The 16,240-nt window shown below is 39.3% G+C and overlaps 3 protein-coding genes across 4 annotated transcripts in view; 2 read left to right on the forward strand and 1 right to left on the reverse strand.

Annotated features, from left to right (window-relative positions):
• Positions 1-272: 272 nt before the first annotated feature.
• Positions 273-2,930, forward strand: LOC131301751 (protein ENHANCED DISEASE RESISTANCE 2-like). The gene is made up of 2 exons (XM_058328156.1): positions 273-674; positions 1,956-2,930. The coding sequence occupies exon 2, from the start codon at positions 1,972-1,974 to the stop codon at positions 2,803-2,805; it is 834 nt and encodes a 277-aa protein (XP_058184139.1). The 5' UTR covers positions 273-674; positions 1,956-1,971; the 3' UTR covers positions 2,806-2,930.
• Positions 2,931-7,179: 4,249 nt separating this feature from the next.
• LOC131301747 (putative disease resistance protein RGA4) overlaps positions 7,180-16,240 on the reverse strand; it is a 32,892-nt gene continuing 23,831 nt past the window's right edge. Inside the window, exon 3 of one of the 2 annotated variants that reach the window (XR_009191416.1) lies at positions 7,180-7,235. The gene's annotated coding sequence lies outside the window, so the exon portion shown is untranslated. Of the gene's footprint in view, positions 7,236-7,522; positions 7,813-16,240 lie in introns of those variants that run through there. The other variant, XR_009191417.1, reaches the window with a different exon arrangement.
• Positions 12,766-14,750, forward strand: LOC131299518 (uncharacterized). Its single transcript, XM_058325107.1, has 3 exons — positions 12,766-12,827; positions 13,829-13,910; positions 14,358-14,750. Exons 1-3 carry the CDS (start codon positions 12,766-12,768, stop codon positions 14,748-14,750), a joined length of 537 nt encoding a protein of 178 aa, XP_058181090.1.

Below are 16,240 nucleotides of genomic sequence, written 5' to 3' on the forward strand. Positions count from 1 at the left end.
AAGTTGTGCTCCAACTGCACTGAATTATCTTCCTCCTTCTTAAACCTTTGTGGGCCAGCCGTTTTTGAAAAAAGCTTCGTGGGAGTTAAATGGGATAAGACTCCCAACTACTCTTTGGAAAATGAGAAGGGAAAATGACGGCCAAGATATATTTTGATAATTAATATCCGTTAAGGATATTTTGTTCATTAATAAATGTTCTTAGTATATTCTTAAAATGTATTAATTATCAAAACACGTCCGTCATTTTCCCAAATGACAACCACCTCTTTGGTTTGTAATAAATGGGATCCAACAAGTCTGGCCGGAGATCTGATTCTTTTGGAATACCGAAATCAACTTCAAAGATAGCCCTCTTTGATAAAATCAAAATCTGTGGTGGGTTTGATTTCTTTCACACAATAAGAAAAATAATTTGCTTCTTGTTCTTCTCGCCGCAACTGTGAAGCGAGAATTGCACTGCCGGATTTGCTCGTCTCCGAGAGACAAATCTTCAGGTGATGTCGAACTGGTGGTTCGGTTTTTTTGCAGTGGCGTGGAGCGGCGTGTGTGGTTTCACCGCCGATCAAATGAGCATGTTCTTGGTGGCGTTGGCGTGATCTGAAGGACTCGCCTTTGCACTCAAAAATTGATTTTGAGGGAGTTGAATTTCTGTTTGAAAATAGCAGCCGAAGGTATGTTTTTGAGAGAGAATTTTTTGAAAGAGCCTGCGGCTCTGATACCAATTTGTTGGGTGGAGGAGTATTGATCACACACTTATAATGTATGAAACTCACAAGAGAATTGCACAAACACACTCACAATATATTGAACTCACTCAATCTGAAAATAACATACAAGGAGGATAAATTTCTCTCTCAGTAACTCTCTTATTCTCTTACTTCACTCATATCTTTTACATAATCAGAATACATTCTTTTATAGGCAAATCAAACAGATAAGTAGATAACCTTGCAATAAATGCAAAGATCACAAATTGAAATACGGAAGCTTAAATTCAATACCCACGTTTTTGTTCTTGCTCTTCGTGCAGGTTTATCTGACTTTCCTTCTTCAGCAAACTTGCCCTTCAGGCAATCATAGCCTCTAAAACAATAGTTCCACATGTTTTCTTTTCTTTTTTTTCAAATCAAGCTTACTGGCTTTTCAACAATTTTCCCATTTTTGCTAAAATTCTTTTATTGGTTTTGGTTATTTGTGGATAGTGTTAAAGTTTCCAACTCAAAATCAATTGACAATAAGTGAAGAGGCCACTGAGGCTTATATACTGATTTTAGATGAGATAATTAACTGATGTGGAACAAAACTGCCCCGCTCGTTCCACCCCACAACTCACACATGGAGAGGCAACAATCCATTACAAATGAATCATATGGCACAAATAAGGAGAAAGAAATTTTCCGAAACCTTAGCTCTAGTACCATGTCAAAATAGCCAACTCAAAACTAATTGACAATGAGTAGAGAGGCCGCACAGACTCATATACTAGTTTTGGAGGAGATAATTAACCGATGTAGGACAAATTCCAACAAGTGTGATAGTATTCATGTTGAGAACAACTGAACTACATGTAATATATGTGTTTCTTTTTTTTTTATTGTGCCTCCTCTCATGTCTGTGTTCCCATTTGTTCGAAATTGTATGTTGTGTCCGTGTCCGTGTCCATATCCATATATGTGTCTATATTTGTATCCGTGTGCATATCTGTGTCTGTGCTTCTTAGCATCTCTCATGCTTTCTAAGTGGAGGATTTGTGACGGAGACAAAATGCTTCTGTGTTGCATTTATTTTGCTCTTTCTAGTAATTTACTTACTACCCATTCTCCTGCTTCACTGCAAAAGGTTTTGGGCTTGTCAAAACAGAACATTAAAAGGCTTATATTTGAGCGTTCAGAGTAATATTTTTGTGCGTTCTTCCATGAAACTGGTAGTATAATGAAATTTTTTCTAAACAGGTGACTTTGATTTCTTATGGCCAACACCGATAGCGAAAATGAGAATGGATGGATAGAGAGAGTGAAGGAAGAAGGAGATTTTCCACTTCTTGAACCAGAAAACTGTCCAAATGGCTGGGCTACTCCTCCCGGTGACATTTTCCGGGTTCGTGGTCCAGGGTACTTCTTGACAAAAGTGAAAATTCCCGGGGGTGAGTATCTTTTGAAGCCGCTCGGATTTGACTGGATCAAAGGTCCCGCAAAGATTTCGCAGGTCTTAAAAGATCCGAAAAACCGCGTCAGGAAGGTTCTCGACGAAGAATTCCCGACGGGTAATAAGCCTCGCGTCTGGGCATTCAATCTACAATTCCCAAGCAAGGACAATCATAGCGCCATCGCGTATTTCGTAGCCAGAGAGCCGATTCCAGACGGATCCTTGTTGGACCGGTTCTGGAAAGGGGACGACGGGTTCAGGAGATCAAGGCTCAAAGTGATTGCCAACGTTCCCAAAGGGCCTTGGGTTGTTAGGAAAGCAGTAAGGGATGCTATATGCATAATTGGACGAGCACTCACTTGCCATTACTACGTCGCGGACAATGTCATGGAGGTTGATATCGACGTTGGATCTTCCATGGGTGCAACTACTGTTTGTCGTCTGGTTTTGGGTTATCTAACAAAGATTACCGTCGATATAGCTTTTCTAATAGAGAGCCAAGCGGAATCGGAGCTCCCGGAACGGATTTTAGGAGCAGTGAGATTTTCTCAGCTGGATGTTGCCGCGGCTAGGCAGGTCGAGCTATCTTCTGATGGAAGTGCTGCTACTAATTTGCAGTCATCCCTGACTAAGCGGATTTGGAATTCCATTGTGTAGGGCTTCTCCAACCTTCTTGTTTCAGGTGCAGACCCGCCCAAGGGCAAAGCCCGAGAGGTCTGGGTCTGAAATTTTGGCCCAAAAAGAGGGGCCCCGTTTGGAGTTATTTTATATATATATATATACACACAGTGAGCTTCCTGTGAGGACCTTAAATAAGCTCCTTAAGTGCGGACCTCTTCATTTCTCTCATTTACCGATTGAATTTCGATGATCCGAGCCGCTCAATGTGATCAGAACGTGATTTTGAGAGTACCCGCAAGAAATCGGCAAAACAAATGACCAGAAATGGCTTGATTTGAGCAGTTTTTGTTTGAACCGTTCAATAAAAAACTGTTCGGATGAAGGTCTTCCCGACCATTTTTTTTGACGATTTCTTGCTATAACCCTTAAAATCACGTTCTGATCACATTGAGCGGCTCGGATCATCGAAATTCGATTGGGATCTATGAGGTCCGCACTTAAGCTAAGTAGGGGATCCCTCATAAGAAGGGGACTCTATATATATATATATATATATATATATATATTATTTGTTCGCAACATAACTTGTAGAAGTCTCCTCGGTTCAGTGGTAAGATGCGTGTCAATTCACGCGGTGGGATTGGGTTTAATAACCACCCCCAACACTTCTTTAAGTTTATATTTGTAGGTTTCGAACTTGTGTTTAAGAGAACACAAGGAAACACCCCCGGTACCAAAGCATGTTCCTTGTAAAATTTGCTCTGAATTTTTTTATATATAACAATTATCTCTTGTTATAATTTAATTGTGAAAAAATTTAAAACCCCACTTGATAATTTGGCCAAAGCCTCCAAATACTTTGGGCCAACCCTGTTCAGGTGCACAGGAGAGCAACTCAGTATGTAGCTCGTCACATTTCAATGGAGTTGTTGTTCGTGAACATTGTTGAATCGTAATTATTTTATTTTATTTTTTTGTTACACAAAGTAACTCCCCTCATAGGAACATTTAATCTCAAGTTTATGTATTCTTTTTTTTCTTTTGCCATTTAGCAAGAAAAGAAGTTCAACACATGACTTGCTAAAATCAAAATCAAAATATAATGATAACAAAATGAGGTACACAAAATCAAAAGGTTGAAAAGATTTAAGGACTGGCAATATAATTGGTAAAGGGGTGGGTGCCAACTTAATTGAGACGTGCTTTCTATTTACAATGATGTTGTAACTCCTAAAATTTTATAAAAATGACTCTTGAAGGTTCATCAAATTATTAAGTGAGTCGCCGAGGCTCACCAAAAATTATAACATCATGTAAACATGAACTACGTACATTTGGCTTGATCCCAAACTATGGGTATGTAAGCAATCTAAAATTTTATCTTCGTTCAGCCCCTAAAATTAATAGAACTCAATCCCCCTTTCTCTTTCTCCAGAAAAGATATTGACGATAAAGAATAGTTGGAATCAAAGGGTTTTCTATAAAAGATGTACTTAAGAGATGTAACAACTTGAATGAGACGTCCAAACCGTACTTAATAAAAATTCATGTGTTTCCTTTTCATGTGAGTGAGATTGTGTCTAGGAAAGCATAAAAAATGTTGATAAAACTCCATGGTCTTTAAATTGTTGTACCAGGGTGCATCCTACGAGGAAAAGTCAAAGTTGATTTTATTAGAAAAGCTCAGCCTTATTAGAGTTGAATGGACTCATCTGAGTCCAAATTGTTGGTACGGGCAATATGGCCATTTCATAATGTCACTTTTTTGTCTGTTTCAACCGAAAAGTTAAGGGTCTCGCTTTCTTCGATAGTTCAAGTGGTATATGTATTCAATAGTGAAAATATAGGGGGTGGAAGTTACAAAAAGGTGAAAGAACAGGGGTGCAAGTGACAATAATTACTCCCGGATAATCTTTTCAGGGGTCAACTATTTGCAACCCCTTATTTTCTCCATTAGCCCATTAAATTTTTCAAATAATTACAACATGAGCCCTCAATACAAAATGTCCTACTTGCCCTTTTAACTTTTTAGACACAACCCATCATCATCTTCTTCCTCTCTTCCCTCAGTCAGTTCACGCCTCCTCCATCTCCATAGCTCGCCATAGCCACCACCACTCGATCAAGAACACTGCCGCACCACTGCCACTCCCCCCTCTCTCTCTCTCTCTCTCTCTCTCTCTCTCAGTACAGTTTTCATTGAATCACCACACTGCGACCATTTTGAAAACAATTTCGGTAACTAACTGTCAAAAACATATATATATATATATATATATATATATATATATATATATATATATATCGGTTGAAAATACATATATAATTTGGTAATTAATTGCTGAATTCTGGTATATACTTCGGTATTAGGTTATCGAAAATTTATTTGACAATATTATATTACTAAAGATAAGAAAAGTCCTCTCTATATATATACATTTCGGTAATTGACTGCCGAAAATATATAAACATTTCGGTAACTAACTGTCGAAATTATTTAAATATTACGGTATTCTAATGTTGAAAACATTACATTTTTCAGACCTAAAACGCCGAAAATCTAGTTCAAAAAATTGAAAATTCTATGTCGAAAAAAACACAGTGCTCGATCGGCTCCCAAGTGGGTTTTGTTGAGAGAGAGAGAGAGAGAGAGAGAGAGAGAGAGAGAGAGAGTAATCTTGAAGAGAGGAAGGGTGGGAGTGGCGGTGGTGGGGCGGTGTTCGTAGCTTTCGTGGTGGTGGCTATGGAGATTTGGGAGGAGAGGGGTATAATAGGAAGATTTGGGAAAATTAATGGATTTTATGGAGTAAATAAAGGGAAATTAATGGGTTATATGGAGTAAATGAAGGAAGTGGGCTAATGGAAAAAATAAAGGGTCGCGAATAGTCGCCCCCCCTTTTTATAAAAGATTTGGAATTTGAGAATTCCTCCTTAAAATTTTGCCTTTTTTTCATTTGAAAGCTTCGTCATTGAATTGTTCCAATCAAGTCCGCATTGAGCCATACAGGGGTGGCCGTTGTGGATCCTGTTTGTCCAAGGTGTCGTTTTCGGGAGGAGATTTTTTGCGAATTCGAACCTCTATGTTTTCTGTGTGAGCATTTGGTACAAGTTTTGAGGGGGTCAAATCTGAATTTGGATTTCAAATTGGATCTTAGCAGTTAGCATGCTGTTTTTTTACAACTCTTTCCGCCAAGTAGGCACGAGCAAAAAAATAAAAAAAGAAAAGGTGTGAGCTAATAGTCCTTGTTCCTATATTGTGCATGCCAAGCACGCTTAGCATGGTCTAGACAAAAATGGATGGTGCATGGCATCCCCAGTCTCGGAAGGCGGGCGAGGCATGACAAGATGGATATGCTTTGATAAAGAGAAGCTTAGCTCTAGCGATTCACATCTATCAAGTGGGAAAAAGAGAGGAAAAAAAAAAGGTACTAAGCGATTCCCCTAGATTAAGGTACTAACGATTCTTTAGCGATGATTCAAGATCTTAAAGAAGAGAAGGCATCTGAATGGCTTGTAGGTGCAATTTTGGTAAATTGGGTCTCTAGTCTATTCAATTAGGGTTGTTTTGTAAAATACCTACAGCACAAGTGCTTAAGGTTTGTTTTCTATGTTTTTGTAGTGCATATATACGCATCTGCGAATTTCAACCAAAAAAAAGGAAAAAAAGAACATAAATTTTTTCATCAGAAAGAAAAGAACACTTTTTAATCAAGGAAGAAATATTTTTTAACTCAAATATTTTTTCCATCGTCGTCAACCATAGACGGTGGTATCAAAACATGGCAATGAGTCCTAGGTCAGAGCAAGGAACAAGAACTCCATCAGAAAGTACATAAACAATAGAGAGAACAATTCAAGGATGCCGACAACAATTTATTCATACCCTTTCATCTGAATTCGAAGATTAAGAAGTAGTCGGCATAGTGTCCATGGATTCCCCGGCCACTTGGGACGAGCTTCTATAAGGTTAGTGAAACTGATGTAGGACAAAAATGGAGAGTTTTTGTATTTTATTTTCTTTGTTTTAGAATAAGATTTTGGTTAAGAATATTTCCGTTTAGGTTAGAATTATTAACTTTCCGTATTCGGTTTAATTTTGATTTTTACCTTTATTAGGATTCTTGATCTATAAGAATTAGGATTTTATTTTAATTAATTAAGAAATATCTTTTATTTAATACCGCTTGTTTTGGCATGATTTATTATTTCTTTTACAGTATGATTTCTAGGGTTATGGTCTTATAAAAAGGGCTGTAACCTATTCAATTATTCAACTTTTAAGCTTTTTGATCAATAATATTCAGAGATTTTCTCTTTCTTTCTTGTGCGCAAGAATTGCTCGTTGCGACGAGTTGTTTATCTCGTTTGGACTAGTACGCTAACTAGTCTCTCGTAAATTCCGCTGCGTCAGAAACTGAGCAGAAACCCATGATAGGATACAGAATTGAGGATACTTATTGCTGGACCTACGCAAAAAATACGGCATTGCCGAGTCAGCTTGCTCCATATATGTTCAATGATATCGAGTAGTAATTAACTATGTCCAGTGATAAACAAGATTAACCCGTAACAGTTATAAAGTCATAAGGCCAGAAATTACTTAGCAGAGAGTATTAAGCCCAAAACTCTAGCTTAGAAGACAATATGTCATAACAGGTAAAAGGACTTCAACTGGCGAGCACTTTTCCCCAGAAAAGTTTCATTAAAATCCGGACCGTCCAGAACTCTTTTGGACGGCTGTGATTGATTGACGCTGTAAACAACCTGTTTTGTTTATAGCACAGCCAGAAACAAGACAATCTCTAATTGGAATATTGTAACTCTTCTCCTATGCTTGTCTTCTTTTGAATTTGTGAGTGAGGAATTATGTAAGTTATTGCCTCCAACAAGCTAAATGCTCGAATACCAGAATCACTCTGATAGTAATGGAGGCTCGAGAATTAAAAAGGAAAACCACAAAAGTAGATTTCACGATTACAAAAAATTAGCCTTTTGGATTGGCAGAGAGCACAATAATTCCCTCACTAACAACAAAGCACCAACCTTTGTGTCATGAAGATGAGCACATTAAATGAAGCAAACTTGAAAATTCAAGCAATTAAAACGAAAATAGGTTTTGGTGTCTATCATTTAAATGGCCTGCTATGATGCATGATAGGAATAGCGTCTCGCCTAGCTAGCCCACAAAATTCATGACTTAGTACCACAACAACTTGTTTTCGTATCTGCTTGACACTATGTAATAAATTGTCTTAGATAAAAAAATGGCTGCAAAACTGATGGATCTGAGAAAGAGTGGGAGAGAGGAATCGATCACCGTAATGAGAGGAACAAGAAGCAAATTGTTTTTCTTCTTGTGTGAAAGAAATCAAACCCACCACAGATTTCGATTTTATCAAAGAGGGCTATCTTTGAAATTTCGGTATTCCAAAAAAAAATCAGACCGACAGCCAGACTTGTCTGATCCCATTTATTACAAACCAAAGAGGTGGTTGTCCTTTTCCAAAGAGTAGTTGGAAGTCTGATCCCTAACTCCCACGAAGCTATTTTAAAAAAACAGGCCCACAAAGGTTGAAATCACAGTCAACCCCTTGCAACTTTTTGCTATCCAGTCAAAGACCCAAAGTTACACTCCTGAGGTTTCGATGGCTAACGGAACATCCCAAGCCGTCATTCCAAAGCTCAACAAGGACAATTATGATAATTGGTCCATCCAAATGAGAGCACTGTTTGGTGCTCAAGATGTTATGGAGGTGGTAGAAGAAGGTTATGATGAACCCGCCTCAAAAGAAGCTGAAACAGCTTTAAAGGAGGAGTAGAAGACTACGCTCCGTGCCGAGCGAAAGTAGGACAGGAAAGCAGGTCCATCATCTACCAAGGACTTGATGAAGCCACGTTCAAGATCATTGCTTCTGCCAAAACTTCCAAAGAAATTTGGGAGATGCTGCAGAAGACCTATAGAGGTGCTGACAAAGTAAAGAGGATTCGCCTTCAAAACCTACGAGATGAATCCGAGTCTTTACAAATGAAATCCTCAGAATCTATTTCTAAGTATTATGCTCGAATTATGGTGGTGGCAAATCAAATGAGGAGAAATGGCGAAGCTCTCACCAATACAAGAGTTATAGAGAAGATATTGCGTTCGTTGGGTTGCAAACCCGACTTCATTATTGTTACGTTGGAAGAACTCAAAGACGTTTCAACCATGTCTATTGAAGAGCTCATGGGTTCGTTGCAAGCCCACGAACAAAAGTTGCATAGAGAAGATGCTAGAGCCCTGGACCAGGCTCTACAAACGAAGTTATCCCTCAATGAAGGAAGGTATGAGCAAGGAGGGGACATCTCAAAGGGGACGAGGCTATGGTTCCCATGGAAGAGGCTCTGGAAACTCAAATTCTAGAGGCAGAGGATTCTCTAGAGGAGGGAATCAAAATCATGCTCCAAGAAGAGGTGGTCGAGGACAACAAAACCATGCTCTAAGAGGAGGTGGACGAGGACAGCAAGGTCATAATCCAAGAGGAGGAGGACAAGGCAGAAGAGGCGGTTACAACAACCGTTTGAACGTTGACAAAAGTAACGTTCAATGTTACAATTGTGAAAAGTATGGCCACTACAGCAACGAGTGCAGGAAAAGACCAACATTAGATCAAGTTAGCGAAACAACCAACTATGCAGACAAGAAGCCAGCAGGAGGAGATTCAATGAGTCTCATGGCACACAGTCCTACTGAGTAGGATCAAGGTTCATGGTTTCTTGATTCTGCAGCCAGTAATCATATGACTGGCTCAAGATAGCTTTTTACTGAACTTGATGAAAAGGTTCAAGGAGATATCTTGTTTGACGACCTCTCTAAAGTCCCAGTTCGAGGGAGAGGTGATATTGTGATCAAAAGGAAGAATGGAGATCATGCATTCATCTCCAACGTCTACTATGTTCCAGACATGAAGACTAATATACTTGGTCTTGGACAACTATTGGAGAAAGGCTATCAAATTAGCCTAAAAGATATGCAATTGACGATTGCAGATGCTCGAGGGAAGCTGATTACTCGAGTAACGATGGCGAATAACAGGATGTTTCCGCTAACTGTTCTTCATGACATGCCAAAGTGCTTCAATGCCATTATCTACGACAAAGATTGGATATGGCATCTCAGATATGGGCACCTCAACTTTGAAAGATTGAAGCTGTTGTTGGCGAATAAGAAGATGGTCAAGGGCTTACCTCATATTCAACGTCCAAATGAGGTATGCGAAAGCTGCATTCTTGGTAAACAGCACCGCAATAACTTTGGAAAGCAAGTTGATTGGAGAGCATCCATGTTGTTCGAGCTAGTACACACAGATGTCTGTGGTTTGTTGAAGCCAATCTCAAACGGACATAATAGATACTTCCTCACATTCATTGACGACTATAGCAGAAAGACATGGGTATACTTTCTCAAACTAAAGTCAGAAGTATTTGAGAAGTTCAAAGAATTCAAGGTTTTTGTTGAGAAAGAAAGCAGCTACTATATTAAGACATTGCGGTCAGACCAAGGAGGAGAATTCACTGAAGATCAGTTTGAGGCATTCCTTAGACAGCAAGGAATCAGGCACCAGTGCACACCAGCCTATACTCCTCAGCTAAATAGTGTAGCAAAGAGGAAAAATCACACCATCCTCAACATGGGCAGAAGAATGCTGAAGGATAAAGACATGCCCAAGAGATTTTGGGCCGAAGCAGTTCAATGCACAGTCTATCTACTCAACAGGTGTCCTACAAAGAATCTAAAGTCAAGGACACCACAAGAAGCATGGACCACTCACAGACTAGGTGTGGGTCATCTCAGAGTGTTTGGTTGTATTGCATATGCCAAGATTCCAAAGGCAAACAGAACCAAACTTGAAGACAAAGGAGTGAAGTGTATCCTTATTGGATACGGTGACAGGAAGATGGGATACAGGCTGTACAATCCCACCCATCACTTAGAAGGTGATTTTCAACAGAGATGTCATCTTCGAAGAAAATGAATCCTGGAGTTGGGACCAGACAGAATCTACCAAAAATACGGAGCTGGAAGAAAAAGAAGAAGAAGGAGAAGAAGGAGAATAGCAACAATCATCACCACAAAGAGGTGAACCATCCTCACCTATTGAACAAAAGTTTTTAGACTCGAGGCCCAGAGGAACACGAAGCCTAAATAATCTGTACCAGAATACAGATCCGTTGGATGCAGATTTCACCATGTTCTGCCTTCAAATAAGCTATGATCCAGTTATCTTCAAGGAGGCTAACCAAGAAGGAAAATGGATAAAGGCTAAGGATGAAGAGATTCATTCCATAGAGAAAAATAAGACATGGGAGCTTACTAGTCTCCCAAAAGGTCATAAGGCGATTGGAGTAAAGTGGGTCTACAAGGCCAAAAAGAATGCTCAAGGAGAGGTTCAAAGATACAAGGCAAGGCTTGTTGCAAAAAGGATACAAGCAGAGGGAAGGCATCGACTACGGCGAAGTATTCGCCCCTGTTGCTAGGATGGAGATGATAAGGTTAATGATCTCATTAGCTGCTCAGAAAAGATGGAAGATCTACCAGCTGAATGTCAAGATAGCATTCCTAAACGGATTTCTGGAAAAAGAAATTTATGTAGAGCAGCCACTTGGATATGTGATGAAAGGTCATGAAGACGCAGTGTACAAATTGACAAAGACGCTATACGGACTGAAGCAAGCGCCTCGTGCATGGAATACCAGAATTGATAACTATTTCCAGGAGAATGGATTTGAGAAATGTCCGTACGAGCACTCATTGTACATGAAGCAAGATGCAGATGGAAGCATACTCTATGTATGCCTCTATGTTGATGACTTGATTTTTACAGGCAACAATCCAGCTATGTTTGATTCTTTCAAACAAAGTATGATTCAAGAGTTCAAGATGACAGATATCAAACTGATGGCATATTTTCTTAGAATTGAAGTGATGCAAAGAGATGATGGCATTTTCATCTCTCAAGCTGGATACGCCAAAAACGTCCTCAAGCATTTTGGCATGGAGAAAAGTAATCCAGTGACTACTCCAGTTGAAAGTGGAGTAGAACTCAAGAAGAGCGAGGTCGGAGATGTTGATCCGACATATTTCAAAAGTTTGGTAAGAAGTCTTCGCTACCTGATGTGCACAAGACTGGACATACTATATGGAGTTGGTCTAATCAGCCGATACATGGAGACACCCGATCAATCCCATTTGAATGCAGCCAAACGGATTCTACGCCATGTCAATGGTACAGTCAATGATTGACTGTTCTTTACATCAACTCAAGATTTCAATCTTGTTGGTTATTCTGATAATGATTGGGGAAGAGACCTAGATGAAAGAAAAAGTACTATTGGATTTACTTTCTTTCTTGGAGATACAGCTTTCACATGGTCATCAAAGAAACAAGCGATAGTGACGCTATCGTCTTGTGAAGCAGAGTACGTAGCAACCACCTCAGCAGTTTGTCATGGCACATGGATTCAAAATATGCTAAATCATTTGGGGATATCTCAAGAAAATCCCATAGATATCTACATCGACAATCGTTCAACAATTGCTCTCGCAAAGAATCCAGTTTTTCATGAATGAAGCAAACACATTGATACAAGGTATCATTTCATCAGAGAGCATGTCAAGAACAAAGAAGTGGAGTTGGTCTCTTGCAGGACACAAGATCAGGTTGCTGATATTTTCACGAAGCTCCTCAAGCACGAAGCTTTCATCAAAATAAAGACAATGCTTGGAATGAAGAATTCCCGAGACTCAAGCTTAAGGGGGGATGTTGAAAGATAAGCTTGAGTTAGAAAAAACAACGCAATTCAACTGTTCCTTTGGAGGCTTGCAAGTGGAAGAGAAAGTTAGCATCAGATTTGAGAAAAAGAAAAACGTGAACTAAGACTTTGGAGCTTCCGTGATCTACTTTAGGATTTGCAAAATAAATGAGAGATTATCTCATCTTTGTTTTTTTTCTTATTGTTATGCCTATAAATAGGCTTGTAAATCTGATTGTTAAAAGTATGAGTAGAGTAAGAGAATCAGAGTGTGTGTGTGTGTGTGTGTGTGTGTGTGTGTGAGAGAGAGAGAGAGAGAGAAAGAGAGAGAGAGAGAGAGAGAGAGAGAGAGAGAGAGAGAGAGAATTTCCTCCTTCTTGTATGTTTTTTTTTTATATTGAGTGAAATACAAAATTGTGAGTTTGTGTGTTCAATTCTCTTGTTAAGTTCATTCACAATCAGTGTCTGAAAAATACTCCTCCACCCAACAAGCAACACATCATCGATTGGGCATAATAGGTATTTTAATCAAACTTCAGGGTTAAAAGCATTGCAATTGGTACTATGGGGACGAAACTGGGACTTAGTTGAAATTAGAGTGAGCATTTATAAAATGGGCGCTATTATTCGCAGCCCTCTATTTTCTCCCATAGCCCACTATATTTCGGTAAATAGTTGTTGAAAATCATATATAACATTTCGGTAAATATCTGTTGAAAACAATATTATATTTCGGTAACTACATGTCGAAAATATGTTCAACTTTTGGTAAACAACTGCCGAACATACATTTTCGGTAAATAGCTGATGAAAAAAATATTATATTTCAGTAATTGGATGCTGAAAATATATCTCAATTTCGGTAACTAACTGTCGAGTATAATTGAAAATTTTTAACGGACTATGGGAGAAAATAAAGGGCTGCGAATAGCGGCGCCCTATAAAATTTACCCAAAGTTAAAGAAATTCCTGTCACTTAGTTTGTATATTGCTAACCAATCCATGATGGATCGCGTACGCAGCAATTTTACACCTAGAGCTGTACTACGGTCATTGCATCAACATTAAATCACTTTAATGCCCCACTTGGTTACAAGCCCACATTGCCGAGCTTGACTCCCGTCACTTAGTTGTTTCTTAAAGACAAAGAGGAAAATTTTCAAACACGAAATCAAACTTTCCCCAACTTCTCGTAAAATTTGCTTTCATAATGGGAAATGATTTCTACACTCTCTTTTTTGATTATGACACTTTTTTTCTTGTCTTTTAGTGAGAAAAATACCAACAATGGACTCCTGCAAGAATTAAATGCTCGTTTCCTTGAGGCAAATATCGAATTGCTACTTCATGTGGCATGTTTGAAACGACTCAGCTCATTTTCTAGCTTTTGAACATACAAGTTGAACAATTGATCATGGAATTGAATAATGGATCAATGGCTTGGAAGTATACATAGATAGAGATGTTTTTTAATGGGGCAGAAATTTTAAAAGATGAAAACTCGTCTGAGGTCGAATGTAAAAGAATTTAGCAACGACTATTTAGACTTTGTCATTTGGTACAACACTTGGTGAGTTTGTCTCCGTGCGAGAATTTGTTTTTGTTACCATACGGATCATTATTTCCTATCCTTTCCCATACGGATCATCACCAAATGTGACCCAATCAGATATCTCTTGTCCAGACCCGCGCTCACGGGGCGGGTTGCACGATGGTTATTGGCACTTGCAGAGTTCGACATGTCTTGAGCTTCACCAAAAGCCATTAAGTGCCAAGCCCTAGTGAACCTGTTGGCCCAGTTCCCAAGCGGCCACTACGAACCATTGGAAGAATCTTTGCCTGGAGATGGTTTCGAAGCTCTCGCAGCCAGCGCGGACGATCCGCACTGGACGCTTAGCTTTGAAGGGGCCGCGGGAAATGGAACAGGAGGCGCGGGAATAGTGTTGCGGAATGAGGAAGGAGAGAAATTCCATTTGGCTTACAAGCTAAGCTTCCCTCGTTCCAACAATGAAGCAGAATATGAAGCATTGATCTTGGGACTGTTAGCCGCAAGAGAGAGGGGGATCAAGCACCTAAAGATAGTGGGAGATTCAAAATTAGTGATCCTACAGACGGAAGGGGTCTACGCGTTGAAAGAGCCAATATTGGCCCCCATATCGAACAATAGTGCAAAAACTGATAAAGTCCTTTGAAAGTGTCAGCATCGTGCATAAGCCCAAGTCGGAAAATCGTTTCCCGGACGCCTTGCAACGCTGGGGGCAAGAACAAAATTTGAAGAAGAAAGGGCTTGTATAGAAATCGTTAAGGTATTCGAGCCCTCCGCCCTATCGAACTTTTCAGAGCCAACGGAGGATTGGCACGAAGCTATCAAAATACAACTGACCACTGGTACAGGACACCTGTCCTGTCACGCCCTCAATTTTCAACATAAATAAATATAGCTTTTCATAAATAAAACTCCTCACATTTTTTTTATTTACATATTACCCCAAAAGAGTCCACCATGTCCTAGTCATTAAATTACATATCCAACTCTAGGAGTTTGAGTAGATTACATCATTAAAAGAAATAGAATTAAGGTTCTATTACATTCCCAAAATATATTTTGCCAAAATGTCCATGAGTCTCATTTACCACTTCTTCCGAAAATATGCACTAGAATGCATACACTTCACTTCATGCTACTGCTCCGGGATCACACCTGAAAAATGATAGGTTGGGCTACACTAGCCCAGTAGAGAAATCTACACAACCATTATACGCAAATGGGAGGACAGGCAGAATGAACAAAATAGGTATGCTATGTCTCAAGTTTAAAACGGAATGGAAGATTATAGATATCTCACCGTCGTTCATGATAATACAACACCAAGGTTCTAGGCTAACCACAATGTCCTATTCCAAATACTCCATCCACTCCCCGACTTCACCTTAATCATAACAACACACGTTTAAAGAAAACAACCTATCGATATATGTCTCTATGGTAGTGTTCGACGATTAATCACTTCTATTGTATATTCATCAAACAAACCCTTACATTTACTTATATCAATCACCATTACAAAATCCACGTCACACGTCATAAACGAGTACTCTTCCCGGGCCGTTTGTGGAGTCCCGCTACTCCCTACAAGTACCTCCCTCACTATAGGAACTGAATCACATCACATCATATAGGTCACCGTACCACAATTCCTCCAATACACTTCACAACTCAACCATTGATCTCAATCACATATAATGAATTCACAACGAATAGTTATTCACATAGAAGTAGTACGGATAATCTCATCTCAATCAACTCGCCATCATTACGTTATTAGTTTCTCATCACCATACAAGCACTCACATTTCAATGGATATTCTCTCACAATAAATTATAGACTTCTACCTTACAACTCATGCAACCATACAAGTTACGCAAGAGATGTAGCACATATCAAACATAAGAAAAATGTATCATGTACCCACGCCTAGCATTGTTTAACTTAAAGGAATGTTCTACATGTTCGTTCCTCATATCGCATGTTAACACATACGACCTTAGCTCACCTGTATTCCTTTTGTTCTCTAAACCCTCGTTTCGGTGTCAAAGGACTCATACGGAACCCAACGACCACTACAAAGCCTAGTATACCACTAGTCTCATCGAATCACTCAATTAAGTACTTAGGTGAAC

This window comes from Rhododendron vialii, chromosome 9a, assembly GCF_030253575.1.
Source record: "Rhododendron vialii isolate Sample 1 chromosome 9a, ASM3025357v1".
Classification (NCBI taxonomy): Eukaryota; Viridiplantae; Streptophyta; class Magnoliopsida; order Ericales; family Ericaceae; genus Rhododendron; species Rhododendron vialii.

Coding starts and splice junctions, on each gene's coding strand:
- LOC131301751 (XM_058328156.1), top strand. CDS start 1,972: ATGGCCAACACCGATAGCGAAAATGAGAATGGATGGATAGAGAGAGTG.
- LOC131299518 (XM_058325107.1), top strand. CDS start 12,766: ATGCCTATAAATAGGCTTGTAAATCTGATTGTTAAAAGTATGAGTAGA. Junction 12,828..13,828: donor AGTAGAGTAAGAGAATCAGA/GTGTGTGTGTGT, acceptor CTTGTCTTTTAG/TGAGAAAAATACCAACAATG. Junction 13,911..14,357: donor TCGAATTGCTACTTCATGTG/GCATGTTTGAAA, acceptor CTGTTGGCCCAG/TTCCCAAGCGGCCACTACGA.